Source organism: Sycon ciliatum, chromosome 2 (assembly GCF_964019385.1).
Source record: "Sycon ciliatum chromosome 2, ocSycCili1.1, whole genome shotgun sequence".
Taxonomy (NCBI): Eukaryota; Metazoa; Porifera; class Calcarea; order Leucosolenida; family Sycettidae; genus Sycon; species Sycon ciliatum.
In genome coordinates this window covers 14367705-14382831 of record NC_088644.1, presented here as the reverse complement: position 1 = coordinate 14382831, position 15127 = coordinate 14367705, and the positions used below count along the sequence as shown (strand labels likewise).

The 15127-nt window shown below is 47.1% G+C and overlaps 2 protein-coding genes across 3 annotated transcripts in view; one reads left to right on the top strand and one right to left on the bottom strand.

Moving 5' to 3' along the window:
* The window catches only part of LOC135808878 (receptor-type tyrosine-protein phosphatase delta-like), a 71464-nt gene extending 62298 nt beyond the window's left edge, over positions 1-9166 (top strand). For both annotated transcript variants that reach the window (XM_065322121.1, XM_065322120.1), the window contains exons 27-30: positions 835-984; positions 2458-2621; positions 7637-7772; positions 8495-9166. In XM_065322121.1, the coding sequence (XP_065178193.1) occupies positions 835-984; positions 2458-2621; positions 7637-7772; positions 8495-8569 (525 nt within the window). In that variant the 3' untranslated portion in view covers positions 8570-9166. The remainder of the gene's footprint in view (positions 1-834; positions 985-2457; positions 2622-7636; positions 7773-8494) is intronic.
* Positions 9167-10383: 1217 nt separating this feature from the next.
* Positions 10384-14493, bottom strand: LOC135808879 (metabotropic glutamate receptor 8-like). The gene has a single exon (XM_065322122.1). It carries the CDS (start codon positions 14193-14195, stop codon positions 10920-10922), a length of 3276 nt encoding a protein of 1091 aa, XP_065178194.1. The 5' UTR covers positions 14196-14493; the 3' UTR covers positions 10384-10919.
* Positions 14494-15127: the final 634 nt, after the last annotated feature.

Here is a 15127-nt window from a genome sequence, read left to right as displayed (position 1 = left end):
AGAGCGCACTACAGTCCATTCATAAAAAGATGGGCCCTGGCTCTGGCGAGCTCCCGTATTTGGCGATTTTTCGTGATTTCATCGTACACAGTGCAGGGCTGTGAAATTTGAAACTTGAAAAAGGGTCCAAAAGAGTACCTGAACTGGGGTTCGAACCGCACAATGCACTGTTGCAGGCGGGGTCAAACGGCCTGGATTTTTATGGTTTTTCCCAATTCAATGCTTTTGGGGCAAAACCTGGCCGAACTTCTATTCTTCTTATGGCTTGCATTTTGGACAAAAAACGTCAGAAACATAATTGGAAGAGGATTCCATAGAGAATTGCAGAAAAAAAATCTAAAAAAACTCAAAGTTTGACCCATTTATGGCCAAAAGCTAGAAGTCCATCTTTTTCTGAATGGACTGTAAGGTCTTCTACCCTGTTGCAGTCAACTTTGCCAGCCAAGATGGCACTTTTGGTCAGTTTTGGTTGCTGTGAGCAGGTCCAATATGGCACTTGGTACACTAAAAGTCGGTCGCTGGTGGCACAAGGCAGGTGGTCGCTGTATCTGGTGCAGTTTCTGTGTAGAACTGTCCGTGCAAGGAAAACCGGTAATCAGAGGTCGCTTACACCAGGTTTTACTGTAGAGTGAATTTCGTGATATAGCGCACCAGGGGCAATGTACATGGGCATTGCATTACGGCCTTGCGGTTCTGTCAGTAGTTGGATAATGGAAAGAGTAGATATGCTGTGTTAGCTTCACTTGTCATGCTAGATGTATAGTCAGTAACTTACCGTTGTGCAAGAACACGGTCTACAATTTCCATCTTTCTGTATGGTCATTCTAATTCCAGGGATCACCAGTGGAGAAGTGCCACCGCTACTGGCCAAAGCCAAAGAACGAAGGGCCAGAGAGGTATGGGTCGATAGCTGTCAAGTTCCTATCTCAGGAGAGGTTGATGGAGGATGTCATTGTGCGTAACTTCCATATCTCATCAGACAAGGTAAGACATTGTCCAGTCACCGGTAAGAAACTACGGTACAGGTACTCGTACAAGTAAGGTACCAATGCTCGAGTATAGGATACTTGGGTCCAGAGTCTTTATAATTGTGCTACAAGTATAACTTGTTCCGCCTCTTAGTCTATACACACGCAATGGTCTCTTCGCTGCCAAACAACATCCTTCTCTGCAAAGCAATCACAATCAGTTCCCTTGTTCATCCTGACAATGCGGCGCGATGAGACCATTGAGAGAGACAGAGACAGAGACAGACAGAGACAGAGAGAGACAGACGGACAGACAGACAGACAGACAGAGTAAGTTACATCAAAGACAGGTAAGTCTAACAAATGAGGACTGAGACCTCTACAACAGAGGTTTTACCCCTGAAAGCAGGTGCATGATTTAACAAGCAGGTTGTCAGTCTAGATTTTATGCGCAGAGAGAGAGAGAGAGAGAGAGAGAGAGAGAGAGAGAGAGAGAGAGAGAGAGAGAGAGAGAGAGAGAGAGAGAGAGAGAGAGAGAGAGAGAGAGAGAGAGAGAGAGAGAGAGAGAGAGAGAGAGAGAGAGAGAGAGAGAGAGAGAGAGAGAGAGAGAGAGAGAGGAGAGAGAGAGAGAGAGAGAGGGAGAGAGAGAGGGAGAGAGAGAGAGGGAGAGGGGAGAGAGGGAGAGGAGAGGAGGAGAGAGAGAGAGAATGTGTGTGTGTTTGTGTGGGTGTGGGTGTCACGAACATCAGTCATGAGCATTTATGTGTGCCTTTTGGCACCCTTACTCTCCGTTGTATGCATGTGCCCATTTCTGGCTGCCCTGCAGCTCACGGTGTGCTCCCGTTTGTGCGCATGTATCCGTTTCTGGCTGCTACAGCTCGCAGTGTGCTTCCCTTGCTCCATTTTGTGTACACACGTCCGTTTCTGGCTGTACCCACATATCTAATTCTGGCTCCGTGCTGACCCTTGAGGAATCGCGTGAGCCTAGTATGAATCTAGTGATCCGAATGTGACTCCGTTCCCATCGAGAACTTGCAGACTTTATATTTTGTTACTCTACAAGCAGCTTTTCGCTTATCTTCTTTTTATCTCTTCTTAGAGTGGAGACCAGCTTTGCCTGCTCTTATCAGTAGCTCAGAGCTACACCACTAGTAATAATAAAGACGAAAACCTCTTGTTGAGTGCGATGACAACGACGACAGTGTGTGTGTGTGTGTGTGTGTGTGTGTGTGTGTGTGTGTGTGTGTGTGTGTGTGTGTGTGTGTGTGTGTCCTAACCCTTTAATTGCCGAATTCATTCTGGAAAATCACCTGTCCTCAACTCCTAACAAGTTGTCATGTCACATGGTGATGTCTGTGACTTTCATACTTTGTATAGCTCTAACTATCTTCAGTCTTGGGGAAGTGCATGCTGTCATACTCTACCTACTCATGCATGAGGACAGGAGTGTACGCTGTCCTTTTTCCTATTGGTCCTTGTCTTGTCCTAGGTTGAAGACTTCGACAGTCGTAAGGTGGTGCAGTATCAGGTGACTTCATGGAGAGAGGGAACAGTACCCGACAGGCCAGGCCTTGTGGTCGAACTCTATGCTCAAATGCAGCGCTACCAGCAGCAGAACTCATGTGGCGATACTCCGATTGTAGTACACTGCAGGTATGTGTCTGGCTACGCCAGTATGGAACTTTCACTCAGAGCTACAGGCATGTGTATTCAGGCGCGTGCTTGGCGATGGGCACGGGGGGCACGTGCACCCCCCTAAAATTTCCAATCTGGGTAATTGCAATTGTAATGTATGCAAATATGCTCTAAAATTCAAGAAAGGTTGCAAACAAATTGCAGAAAATTGCCGGGGGGCTCCCCTCGGCTCCCGTGCACCCCCCTAGTTGGGGGGCCGAGCACGCCCCTGTGTATTGGAGTTACCACTTGTACTTAAGCACATAGGATACTCACAAGCCCTATTAATAAAGAGCAAGATAGCAAAAACATCAAAGACAGCTCAAGTATAGGCGAAGGACAACTGCAGTAGTGACTAAATCCAATTCTCAAAACTTGCTCCGATCGCTTCGATTTTGGTCTCATTCGATTCTCCCGGGCCGAACATAGGCAATCTGCAAGTATTATTCAAATCGGCCTAGCCATTCTTGTTATGGTGACTTGAAGTGCGCCAAGTTGGACTTCCCTGGAAACAGCAATGAATGGGAGTGATGGGAGAATCGAGAAAATTTCAAGACGACTGGACAGTCAGTGCATGTAGTGCAGTGTTCAGTGCACACGCCTCGTCACTTGACCTGCACGTACGGTATTGCATACTTTGGTATGCTGGTGCAGAACAAATTCGCTCGTAGAGGAAGTTATATTTCTCGCCGGCCGAGCGGAGCGAGTGAAGCGAGAAATGATTTCTCGCGCAACAAAATTATTTTTCTTGCGAATATGGAATCTGATGTTTTCTCTTTTTGTTGCTGTTCTTTTTGCCTGACTCCTTCAGTCAGTTTTTTGTGTCTCACCAGTATCCCCACCCTCCCACCCTTCATGTCTGCTCATCTTCTTCCATTTCTTTCTTGGCTGTGGATATGTTGTGCCTGTTTTTATGCTGCCATGTTGCCACTTGGGGTTATACACCCGTTTTTTCCCTCATTCGTGCGTCCATCGGCGCGAGGGTTTATTCCGGCTGGCTCGGTCCAGAGAAATTAATCTGACGGTCCCAAGTGGTGCTTGTCCTGGCTTATTTATGTTAGGTGAATGTACTCATTCTTTCCTCCTGGGGTCTGTCCCCCTGTTGTTGCTCCTAGTTTTCTTCTGCATTCCGGTTCACATCTGGCTGCGGCCTACTACCCTCACTCTGTGTGCTCCTGACTCTGTTGTCTGGGTCCATGGCGTTATGTCGGTGTATGTGGAGCGAGAAGACGAAACTTCTCACCGCCTTTTAATTTCACTTGGCCCTTAGTTTTTCGACGCTGAAGACGATGGAATAGTCTGCGACGCTGCGACCCGACCAGAACAACCCAAAATTCATACTCTGAAAAAGCGTTGAGCGCAGAGCTCCTACATTTTGTCGTATGGAAACGGGACTTTGGGTCTCAAGGGCACGGACATCTCCTCTCTCAGATAAAGCAATACACTCGATGCGATATTCTACAATTTGACCCGGCCACGCCGAAAAGCACTGCGATGTCGGATTCTCCCATCGGAAGTAAAGAAACTTGATTCCAAAATATCAGCGTCTGGGTGCGAGGGAGTAATTCCCTACCTGCAGACGTTAAACGAGTCTGAATGGGGGAGTGGGGGGACTCTGCTATGACAGCAGCTGTGATGGAGGATTTGCTTGACTTGGCTGACCAGAGGTCTTAGCATAAATATCAGGCTACTGTATTGAAAGATATCTCTACAGTACGTTTCAAAAATATAGACGCATGATTTCAAAAAACCGTTAGGCCAGCATCTATACCACATAAAATCTGTGATCACTTTGTGCATAAACATTTCGAACTTGGGCGTTTGCTATCCGATCGCTTAAAAATCTATAATTATGAGAGTAATTGCAGGAAGGATCTGAGCAACATTCCAAAAAATTCTCAAAAAGCTCCAGCCAAATTTAAAATATTTCAAAAATACCCAATGATGCGTCTATATTTTCGTAATTGACTGTAGCTACTTGAAGTGCATGGGCCGATGATATGTCCTGAAGTGTGTCTCTATCTATTACTTGAAGTATACACTATGTGTGTGTGTCACTGAATATACACTCTGTGTGTGTGTATAATCAGTAGCACATAGTAATTATAATGTTGGACACAGTAGACAGTCGGGCCACTATAGGCAGTCAAGAGTCCAGCATGCAGTCTAAATTCTGTGAACAGCCGGATGGTGTGCCCCTAGGCTTCTATAGGTAGTCGGATCCCCAGTATGAAATCGAATTCCTACAAACACCACGACTAGGTAAAGCAGGGCACTTCCTGTCCTACATGCAATGCATGCAGTCAAATGACGTGTTTGACTGTTTGGGGTGTGAATGCGGATAAAAGTACACAGTTTTTGCGTTTGTTCCAGAGAGGACAGAGAACAAGGCACGTACAATGTGGGCAGTTTGGGTTTTCTCCTTCGTGCTGCTAATGTCCTGTCGTTGGAGTCCGAAGGCCAAGCCATAACCGTTGCCTCGCTCTTCTGTGTAGCGTCAGGAAGTCAACAAACAAACATATAGGGCTCACGTCACAAAGTCAAGAACAGGGATTCAAACAAAGTAGGAACAGGGATTCAAACAAAGTAGGAACAGGGATTCAAACAAAGTAGGAACAGGGATTCAAACAAAGTAGGAACAGGGATTCAAACAAAGTAGGAACAGGGATTCAAACAAAGTAGGAACAGGGATTCAAACAAAGTAGGAACAGGGATTCAAACAAAGTAGGAACAGGGATTCAAACAAAGTAGGAACACGGATTCAAACAAAGTAGGAACAGGGATTCAAACAAAGTAAGAACAGGGATTCAAACCAAGTAGGAACACGGATTCAAACAAAGTAGGAACAGGGATTCAAACAAAGTAGGAACAGGGATTCAAACAAAGTAAGAACAGGGATTCAAGCAAAGTAGGAACAGGGATTCAAACAAAGTAGGAACAGGGATTCAAACAAAGTAAGAACAGGGATTCAAACAAAGTAGGAACAGGGATTCAAACAAAGTAGGAACAGGGATTCAAACAAAGTAGGAACAGGGATTCAAACAAAGTAGGAACAGGGATTCAAACAAAGTAAGAACAGGGATTCAAACAAAGTAGGAACAGGGATTCAAACAAAGTAAGAACAGGGATTCAAACAAAGTAGGAACACGGATTCAAACAAAGTAGGAACAGGGATTCAAACAAAGTAGGAACAGGGATTCAAACAAAGTAAGAACAGGGCCCCGGATTCAAGCAAAGTAGGAACAGGGATTCAAACAAAGTAGGAACAGGGATTCAAACAAAGTAAGAACAGGGATTCAAACAAAGTAGGAACAGGGATTCAAACAAAGTAGGAACAGGGATTCAAACAAAGTAGGAACAGGGATTCAAACAAAGTAGGAACACGGATTCAAAGCAATACATTCCAAAGCTTACTGGTATTCAAGTAACAGTACTTTTGTTTGCTGTAGTCTTTGATGGTCATTGATAGGCTCTCGCTTCCCGTGATCAGGAGAGCTGCCAGGTCTAGAACAGACTTTAATGCCTTGAAGGAAGTTGAAATCGTAACTGATGGGATACACCGGTGCTACAGAAAAGTTGCTTGTATCTGTACCAAAAGTCTAACTTCATTCTCCTAAGGTCTATCGCCCCCGCAAAATTTACTTTCCTTGCCAAGAGCTAGCCGGCCTGCAAACTTCGTCAGGTTCTACCAAATTGTCCGCTGGCTTGGTGGTGGTAGTATCATTGTCCATTGGCTTCAGCTCAGCGAAGGAGGGACTCCAGCACAGCAAACCGCTCTGCTTGTAGCTAGTTGAGTGCTGGCACACAGCAAACCGCTCTGCTTGTAGCTAGTTGAGTGCTGACGCACAGTTCTAACTGTTGCGCACAGTCCATGATTTGTGGATGAAGCAGGTGGATGATCTTTTCAAAAGTCCCAAATGACAAAATTCGGACTGCGCAGGAAATGTTCCGACTTTCTCCAGGGAAAGTCGCAGGAGTGATATGACTAGATCATGAGTTCAACTCCCTACTGGACTTCCGACTGTTTATAGGACAACGACTGCCCTACATATACACGCTGTGTGTATGTGTCACTGAATTTGGTGTAATCCGCTCCACTGCATTGTGCTTTATGGCCAATCCACTCCACTTGAATGTTATCACAACCACGTGTAGGCAATTTCAATCAGTCCATCTAGGCATTGAATCCATTGATACTGAAGAATGAAGACCTCTACAGTCCATTCATAAAAAAATGGGTCCTGGCTCTGGCGAGCTCCCGTATTTGGCGATTTTTCGTGATTTCATCGTACACAGTGCAGTGCTGCGAACTTTGAAATTTGAAAAAGGGTCCAAAAAGGGTGCCTGAACTGGGGTTCGAACCGCAGAATGCACTGTTGCAGGCGGGGTCAAACGGCCTGGATTTTGATGGTTTTTCCCAATACAGTGCTTTTGGGGCAAAACCTGGCCGAAATCCTATTCTTGCTATGGCTTGCTTTTTGGACAAAAAAACTTCAGAAACATAATTGGAAGAGGATTCCAGATGGGATTGCAGAAAAAAATTCTAAAAAAACTCAACGTTTGACCCATTTATGGCCAAAAGCTAGAAGTTCATTTTTTTCTGAATGGACTGTAGACAGCTGTTTCCTTGGCTTAGAGCCCACTAGTACAGGTATATGTTGTCGGCGTTTGGGACATTTCCTGGAAGTAACTGCTAATAAAGTGCATCACGGGACCTGTGAGCCTAATAAAGTGCATCATGGAACCTGTGAGCCTAATAAAGTGCATCATGGAACCTGTGAGCCTAATAAAGTGCATCATGGAACCTGTGAGCCTAATAAAGTGCATCATGGAACCTGTGAGCCTAATAAAGTGCATCATGGGACCTGTGAGCCTAATAAAGTGCATCATGGAACCTGTGAGCCTGCCAGTAATTGCGCAACTTCCCTGTACATCATGTGCACAATATGAGTGTGGGTTCATCTTCTATGCACTCTTGGTACTTGTGTTACTAGCTCTGGTACAGGTCGCACTGGCACATTCTGTGCTATCTGTACGTCCATTGACCGGATCAAGACCGAATCTGCAGTGGACATCTTCCAGATCGTCAAGGCGATGAGGCAACAACGCTACAATGTTGTACGCAACGAGGTGGGTACTGGTGCAAAAGAAGGATCCACGAGCGGGATTCGAACCCAGCACCCCTGTCTTTCCGGGACAGTGCCCTATCGATTAGGCTACCGGGGATCACACACACTCATGGGTCCTTCTTGCTACAATCTCAGTCGGTAGAGCATGAGACTCTTAATCTCAGGGTCGTGGGTTCGAGCCCCACGTTGGGCGCCAATGTTGCAAAAGAAGGATCCATGAGCGGGATTCGAACCCAGCACCCCGGTCTTTCCGGGACAGTGCCCTACCGATTAGGCTACCGGGGATCACACACACTCATGGGTCCTTCTTGCTACAGTACCACACGCTTGCTATGCTGGCATTAATACAATGAATACCACACGCATGCTTGTGCTGGCATTAATACGATGGGTACCACACGCATGCTTGTGCTGGCATCAATACGACGGGTACCACACACCTGCTTGTGCTGGCATTTTTAGAATGCCGCCGCGTTCACCGCTGACACTGGATTTTCACAACCTGTTCTGAAGTGCCCCAGGACAGAACCTAATCTATTCTACGCCATCCATTGTCCGTATCATTTCCCTTTCCCTTCTTCTTAGTGTGTATCTTCTGTCCAACGCCGCAATTTTGCATATGTGCTACGGGGTATTAGAGCAAGATGCGCCATCACTAGTATCAAAGAACCATATGCCTAGTACAGATCTCTTTGGCATGTCTTCTTCTCATTCCCTTCACAGGAGGAGTACCGTTTCTGCTTCAGTACCGTGGCAGCATACTTGGATTCCTTTGACCTGTATGGGAATTTCCGCTAGTCAAGGACGCTACGGGTGACCACATATGCAACGCTCTGAATGCTTTACACTTTTCAAAAATGCCCATTGCATGCTGCCAGGCCTTCTTTCACAGTGGTTCATTTTCTCCTTCTTGAATGTCAACTGAGGCATTCAATGCATTTCAAGCCGGTGCCATTCCTGATTTTGCTTTTTATCTTTTCAACGTATTCTGAGAGCATGACCCATTGTCCAACACTTCATACATTCTTGTTTCTGTGTACTGGGAACATTTGCTTGCCGTATTCAGTTTTGCCTGCCGAGGCTGCCTTCAGACTGGAAGGGGGAGTGTACCTTTATAGCAGCGTACATTCATTTTTTTTCCACTGGTACAATAACTACAGGGCAAAACTGCATCCTTATGTGCATTGTTAGGAGCAGCTGTTTTCCACTCCCGCCCAAGCACAATTCATCACCTGGGTGCATGAGTAGTCTTTTTGAGCAGCTATACGTGTCCGTGCTCCTTACAAATTGCAAACAGCCTCTTCTTCTTTTTCTTGCCTCGCTGATCAGCCGCACATTATTCGCTTTAAAATTCTCTACAGATTTCCCTGAAACTAGTACACCGCTACTCACCGACATTGAGCCTTGTCTTGGACTCATGAATGGGCATCATGCGTATTGATAGTGAAATTTCAAATTTTCATCTTTGTCGTACATACGGCATATGACTTGAATGCCAAACCAGTATGACAAAGAGGAAAGGCAGAGAGATAGTGAACAAAAGCAGAAAGAAAATGACACATGGATACTGCAAAACGAAAGTAGAACATACAAAGTAGAGATAATGACAGAGGAATGTGGACCGTCTGTGAAACAAAGAGAAACACAAACACACAAAACAAAGACAAGAACACACAGACACACACACGTGCGCGCACACACCATTCGACGCCCATCGTTGGAGGCGATGATAGCGATGCTACAGCAGAAGCCATACCAACTTGTGTTGGGATTGCACTATTATTGACCGCCACTATTCAGCCTGGTCTACACCACACAGCTATGAAGTGGCTTTTCTGGCCAGTGAATCCCTACTTTTTGGTCTTTTTCATTTTTTCTACCGCACACACATCACACCACATACTCCGGTATGCACTGGTTGTTGGTAACCACCCAGGAGAATTAAAGAAAAGTCAGGAGTCTGAGAAAGAGAAGAAAGACTTGTGCGACCATAATCGTCGGGAATCGAACCCGCAGCCTCTTGATTGGAAATCGCTGCACATACCACCGCACCACATGGGGGACGTACACACATACACACACCATGTACCATGTATACGCCCGTTGCAAGAGAAGCACGCAAATCTGCAAATGCACTGGATGTGCACCCACAGATTTTCTCTTATAGCAACGATAGCGAACAAGATCTGAATGAGACAGATCAGGACTTGCGCCAGATAACTGTCTAATCCACACAACTGGCGAAGCCATGTGAATCGACCACCAATGCACACCTGGTCTACACCACACGGAGTACATTGGCATAAAACGGCCAAGACAGTTACCTATGCACAACCTACACTTGCTGGGGTAACCAGTATAGACAGCATGCTGCTTTGATAGAAGCAGACACTAGATGCACTGGTACCTTGAAGTGAAATTGGAGTTACTTTACCAACCACACACACACACACACACACACGCACGCACACACACACACACACACACGCGCACACACACACACACACACACGCACGCACACACACACACACACACACACACACACACACACACACACGCACACACACACACACACACACACACACACACACACACACACACACAAATAATAATTGAAGAACTATTTGCAGCTACAAACTTGCTTGGGGAGAATCAGGCAGGTGAGAAGCAGGTGAGAAGCAGGTCTGTGCTCCAAACTTAGACCAGAAAAAGTGAGCGAGCTAAAAGCATTCTAATTTCTAATGTAATAGGAATGAACCGGCATAATATCATAGATATTTACCATCAGCCTTGTGTAAAATATACGTCTCTTTCTTTCTTTTTTTCAAAGCTCGATATGTCAAGCGTAGAGCGGAGTATGCTAGTGTATCAGATGAAGTGTAAGTCAAGGGTATGCCAGGTAAGTCAAGGGCATGCCAGTCCATCTAATGAAGTGTCCATCATGGCCAGGTTTCTACAAGGAGGATTGGATTCATGTTGCACCTTTCTAAACTACAAAGCCTTCTAGAAGTACCCACACTGTTACGGAAAAGCTGCTGTGTTTGTATAGGCCAATGAAATCCTTCTGGGTGCCACACACTCGATAGGTGGTATGAATGAATAGTATGCAGCAGCATGATAGTGGTGGTGCTGCTACTTATGTCTTTGGCTACACACTGGACTCCACAAGACAGGGCACCTGGTTGCCATCGTTCATATTTCTGCCAGCCGCAGGCCTGGGGCCGCCGCGCGCCGCCGGCACCTCTCCTTCGTTACGAAGACAGGAGAAATTTCGTACAAGATCGATAATTTCTCTCCGAAACAGATACAGTCTAGGAACGAAGACACATGCCCATATTGCGAGCGCCTCCGCGTTCAGGCTTACAGCGGCCATAATAGGCCAAAGAACACGCTTGGTGACGAAGAACGTGGGTGTCAGCCCCACAAACAGTGCCAGCACACTGAAACCAGCAAGCATCAGCAGTTTGCCTTCCGTATTCATCTTCCCTTTAACTTGATTCTTGTCTGCAGCAAGTTTGCTCAACCTCTCCATCTCCTGCTTGGTGATTAGCTTCCTCGACAGGCAGACGCTCAGGAACATGATGAGTATGGAGATGAACAGACACGCCGTTGACACCGCGTTGAAGCGTTCACTCTCTGTGCATACCAGATGGAACTCAGTCTCAGTGTAGTTGAATACCTCCCTTGAATGTGGGTCAATGGCCTGGAATGCTCCATGCATGCCCACTCCCAGGATCATTATCAAGATGAAACAGAAGAGCAGTTGCCTCTTCCATGATGGACTAAATAAATTGGCAAACGGGTCTTGAAAGCTTTGTAAACGTTGGGTCCAGGTCACCTTCTCTTCAACTGGTGCTGCATCGCCGTCATCCGTGAGGGCATCATCACTAGCACTCCCTAACCTTGCACCCGGCAGCTCTGAATTCCTTCTCCGATGTTCTTCGTCCTGGCGCTGCCGCTGACTAGCACGAAAGGCCTTGCTCATGTACCGCACCCGAAGGCTTCTTGCAGTGAGAACAGTATTCATTGCGATAATAGTAGTTGCTGTCAGTATAGACATGGTTACACAGTATGCCTTAGATGGTTCGGTCTGCAGACATATGGACGTCACGAAGGCAACTAGAAATGAGACAAGCAGGGCATAGTTCAAAGCACTTCCGGTCTCTCGCACAAGCGGTTCGTGACGAAACCAATACAGGAATAGTCCAGTAAAGACCACTGCTAAAATGCCAACACATGAGAGTACCGTGATGACGATGCCAACCGGGTGATTGAAGTCGTAGTGCAAGACAACAACTGCTTCGCAATCAGAATGGTCAATGTTGTTTTTGTAGCCATACGTGCAATTCAAGCAGACCAATGATGTTGTGGTATTGGTGAATGTGTTGCCATAGCAATTCGAACATTGCCAGCAGCAAGCCGCGCTGGCTGGCCGTACCAAGTCCTTGACAGGCTGAAAATTCTGACCAGCTCTGCAGGGCTTAGAGCAATAGGACTCCGGTGGAGTTGCTGCACCTCCTATCCACTCAATGCAGCTGATGTTGGTCGCATTATCAGGCGAACAAGAGAACTGGATACCGTCTCGCTGTGACCAGCTACCCACAATGTAACGGGTTGCCTTTTTATCTTCAGCAACGCGAATACTCTGGATGGTATACATGGCCTCGATGTCTTGTGATACATTGAAAACAGGACAAAAGGTCTTTTGTCCGTCCCGACACGGAATGTCCAGGTCACGCAGGTAATGATACAGTGCACTGGAGCTCTCGTGCCTCCAGCACCGGCTCCTACTGGACATTTTGCTGATTGCACCCACAGCAGCCCTGGAAGCCAGCCACAGTGCTCCAGACGTAAGCGGCGGTGCCATGTTGTTCCCCTTCAGATTGAAGAAATCTGCGGCACTCAAAGTCAGGTTACAGCATGGCTCTTCTGAGCATTCACCCTCGTCAAACTCTACTTTGCATTTCCCTTTAGACTGCCAGAGTAGTCCTAGCCATGGGTTGCGACGAATAGATTCACGTGTCAATCTCAGACTCTCCAAGTGCTGCTGGAATCCATCGGCGAAGCTCTCCTGATACGAATGGAATTGCGTAGGAACCTTGAAGCTAAATCCAAGTACAGTATGCTGGCCAATGTAGGTAGTACGTCCGTACACGATATCAGGCGCCTGCGCAATCCATGCGTCACTCGCTATCCACACCATCGGCCGATGTTCCAGAGCATCAATGACGGCCGTGTCATTGGCCAATACCAACTCCTCCAAGGCGTCAAACACTGCACCAGCGTATAGAAAGCCAGCAAACAGCATCACAACACTGGGATCTTTATAGACATTGGTGCGACCGTCATTGCGACCCACAACAATTCGCCGGACTATGGCACGCACTGTGTCCTTATCCTTGTAGTGGAATCGGGTCTCGTACGCTATGCAGTAGTTCTCACCGAGGGAATTCACTGCTTCGCGGAAGTACTGCAAGCCACGGCCACCTGTGATGACGTCATCACTAGCAAGTGCATACACATATGTCCACCTGAAGGCAGCCAACAAATCAGCCATAGCCTTTGCCTGGAAGCGATCACTTGGCACGGTACGAAACAAGTACGGGAACTGCTGTTTCTCCTCGAACTTCGGCGACGATGCCCAGTATGCAATGTGCGGCATTTTGAACACACTCAGAGCCGGCGCCACCACTTCAATACTCTTGCTTAGAGCCGGTCCCAGAACAAGTCCAATTTCTAGGTCCTGCGATGCGCGGCCACTGTCGATCGTGGGTGCTGCAGAAATGGGACAGGAATTTGAAAAATCCAGTTCCTCGCTGGGCTTAGAAGAATTTAGCGCAAACTTGTAGATTGCGGGAAACCCTCCCGTTTCACTAGCATCGCATAGCTGCTTTGCTCGCTGTGATCTCTTCGCCATTTGGAATGCCTCCGATACTGCAGTGTATGGACTGAGGCAGGAGTCTCGTATCTCCACACCTTGAAGCGCCTGTGTAAGCACTGGGTTGACCACACGCAGCTCATCACGGATAACTTCTATAGCATAGAGAAAAGCCTCGGCTAGCTGCATTGCAAGTCTGACACGGTTGATATTACTGGGTGTTTCGCAGTGGAAAGTGTCGTCGTTCAGTGCATTCATAGGCAAAAGGCCTCCAACAAGCAGTCCACCGCCACCACTTGCAGTATCAGTATCGTTCCACAGCACGCGATGGCAGTGTACATTCTTGCCCGCCTTCAGCAACTCCTTGAGAGAGCTCCAGTCCCCTGTGTTGGACGTGCACACAGATTCATTATACTGGCTTGGCGAATCAGGTTGAACGGTTGTAGTAGTATTAGAGGTATCACTGACACCGGGACGAGCCGTCAGGAGAACAAAGAAGGACACGCACGAGCAGTACAGCCAATGCAGCTGCAACTGGCCACTCATCCTGCGCACCTGTCCGTTGCCGCGCTAGTATAGTGCGTTCTCCACCGTTTGAATGACACCTCCGAAATAAGTAAGTATTAGTTAGTTGGCGTTCTTGAGAGCACTCCGACAGGACGGCAGTGTAGCGGCAATGCAGCACTATACGACAATGTTGCAACCCTGACGATGAGCGGACCAGCTACACACATGACAGTGGAATGGTACGTGTTGATCTACTTGACTAACTCACAGCAGAAAACGAAACAACTACAGTACAGAACCAGCAATTTCCTCATTTTCTGGAAAACCTTTCACTAGTATCTGCAGACCAGGCCGGATGCCGTGATCATCACGGACGGGTGATAAGTACTTCTGTCAGCTAGCTGTGTTGTAGTGTTTCGGCCTTGAGTGGTGCTAGCGCAGGTATCAAGATCAAGCCTGTCAATCTCACTTTTTCTCAGTAGACCGCGAGCTAAACGTTCCTTCACTGAGTGAGTAGGACTGGTTGTAAAGACTACGCGCTGTGTGAATGAGACAAGTGTCAAATCTAATCACGAGAACCGCGACTACAGTCAGTACACCAGGTAGTCTACACCGATCTGCTTGTCCTGAACAGCGCGCGGCAGACGGCAGCTAGCTCGCACGAGCAGTCGCAAAGGTGCGTGCAGCTAGTCTCGGTGACTGTATAGCCCCTACATGGAGTGTAGTACTAGTAGTTTTTAGGCTTTGCAAGTAACTTAGTTTTGCTAGTTTTAGCCTAGTTTAGCCAAGCTGCAAGGGCGAGGACAATCATGCACTTGCACAATGCCGCACAGGTACTACTACTACTACTACTACTACTACTACTAGGTGTACAGTGTAGTCTGGCACCCCAAAAATGCAAACCGCCAAACGATGTAATGATTATGTCGGTGCTCGACGTGTACGTGTACGTGTACAGGTAGCTTTCTGTC

Coding starts and splice junctions, on each gene's coding strand:
- LOC135808879 (XM_065322122.1), bottom strand. CDS start 14,195: ATGAGTGGCCAGTTGCAGCTGCATTGGCTGTACTGCTCGTGCGTGTCC.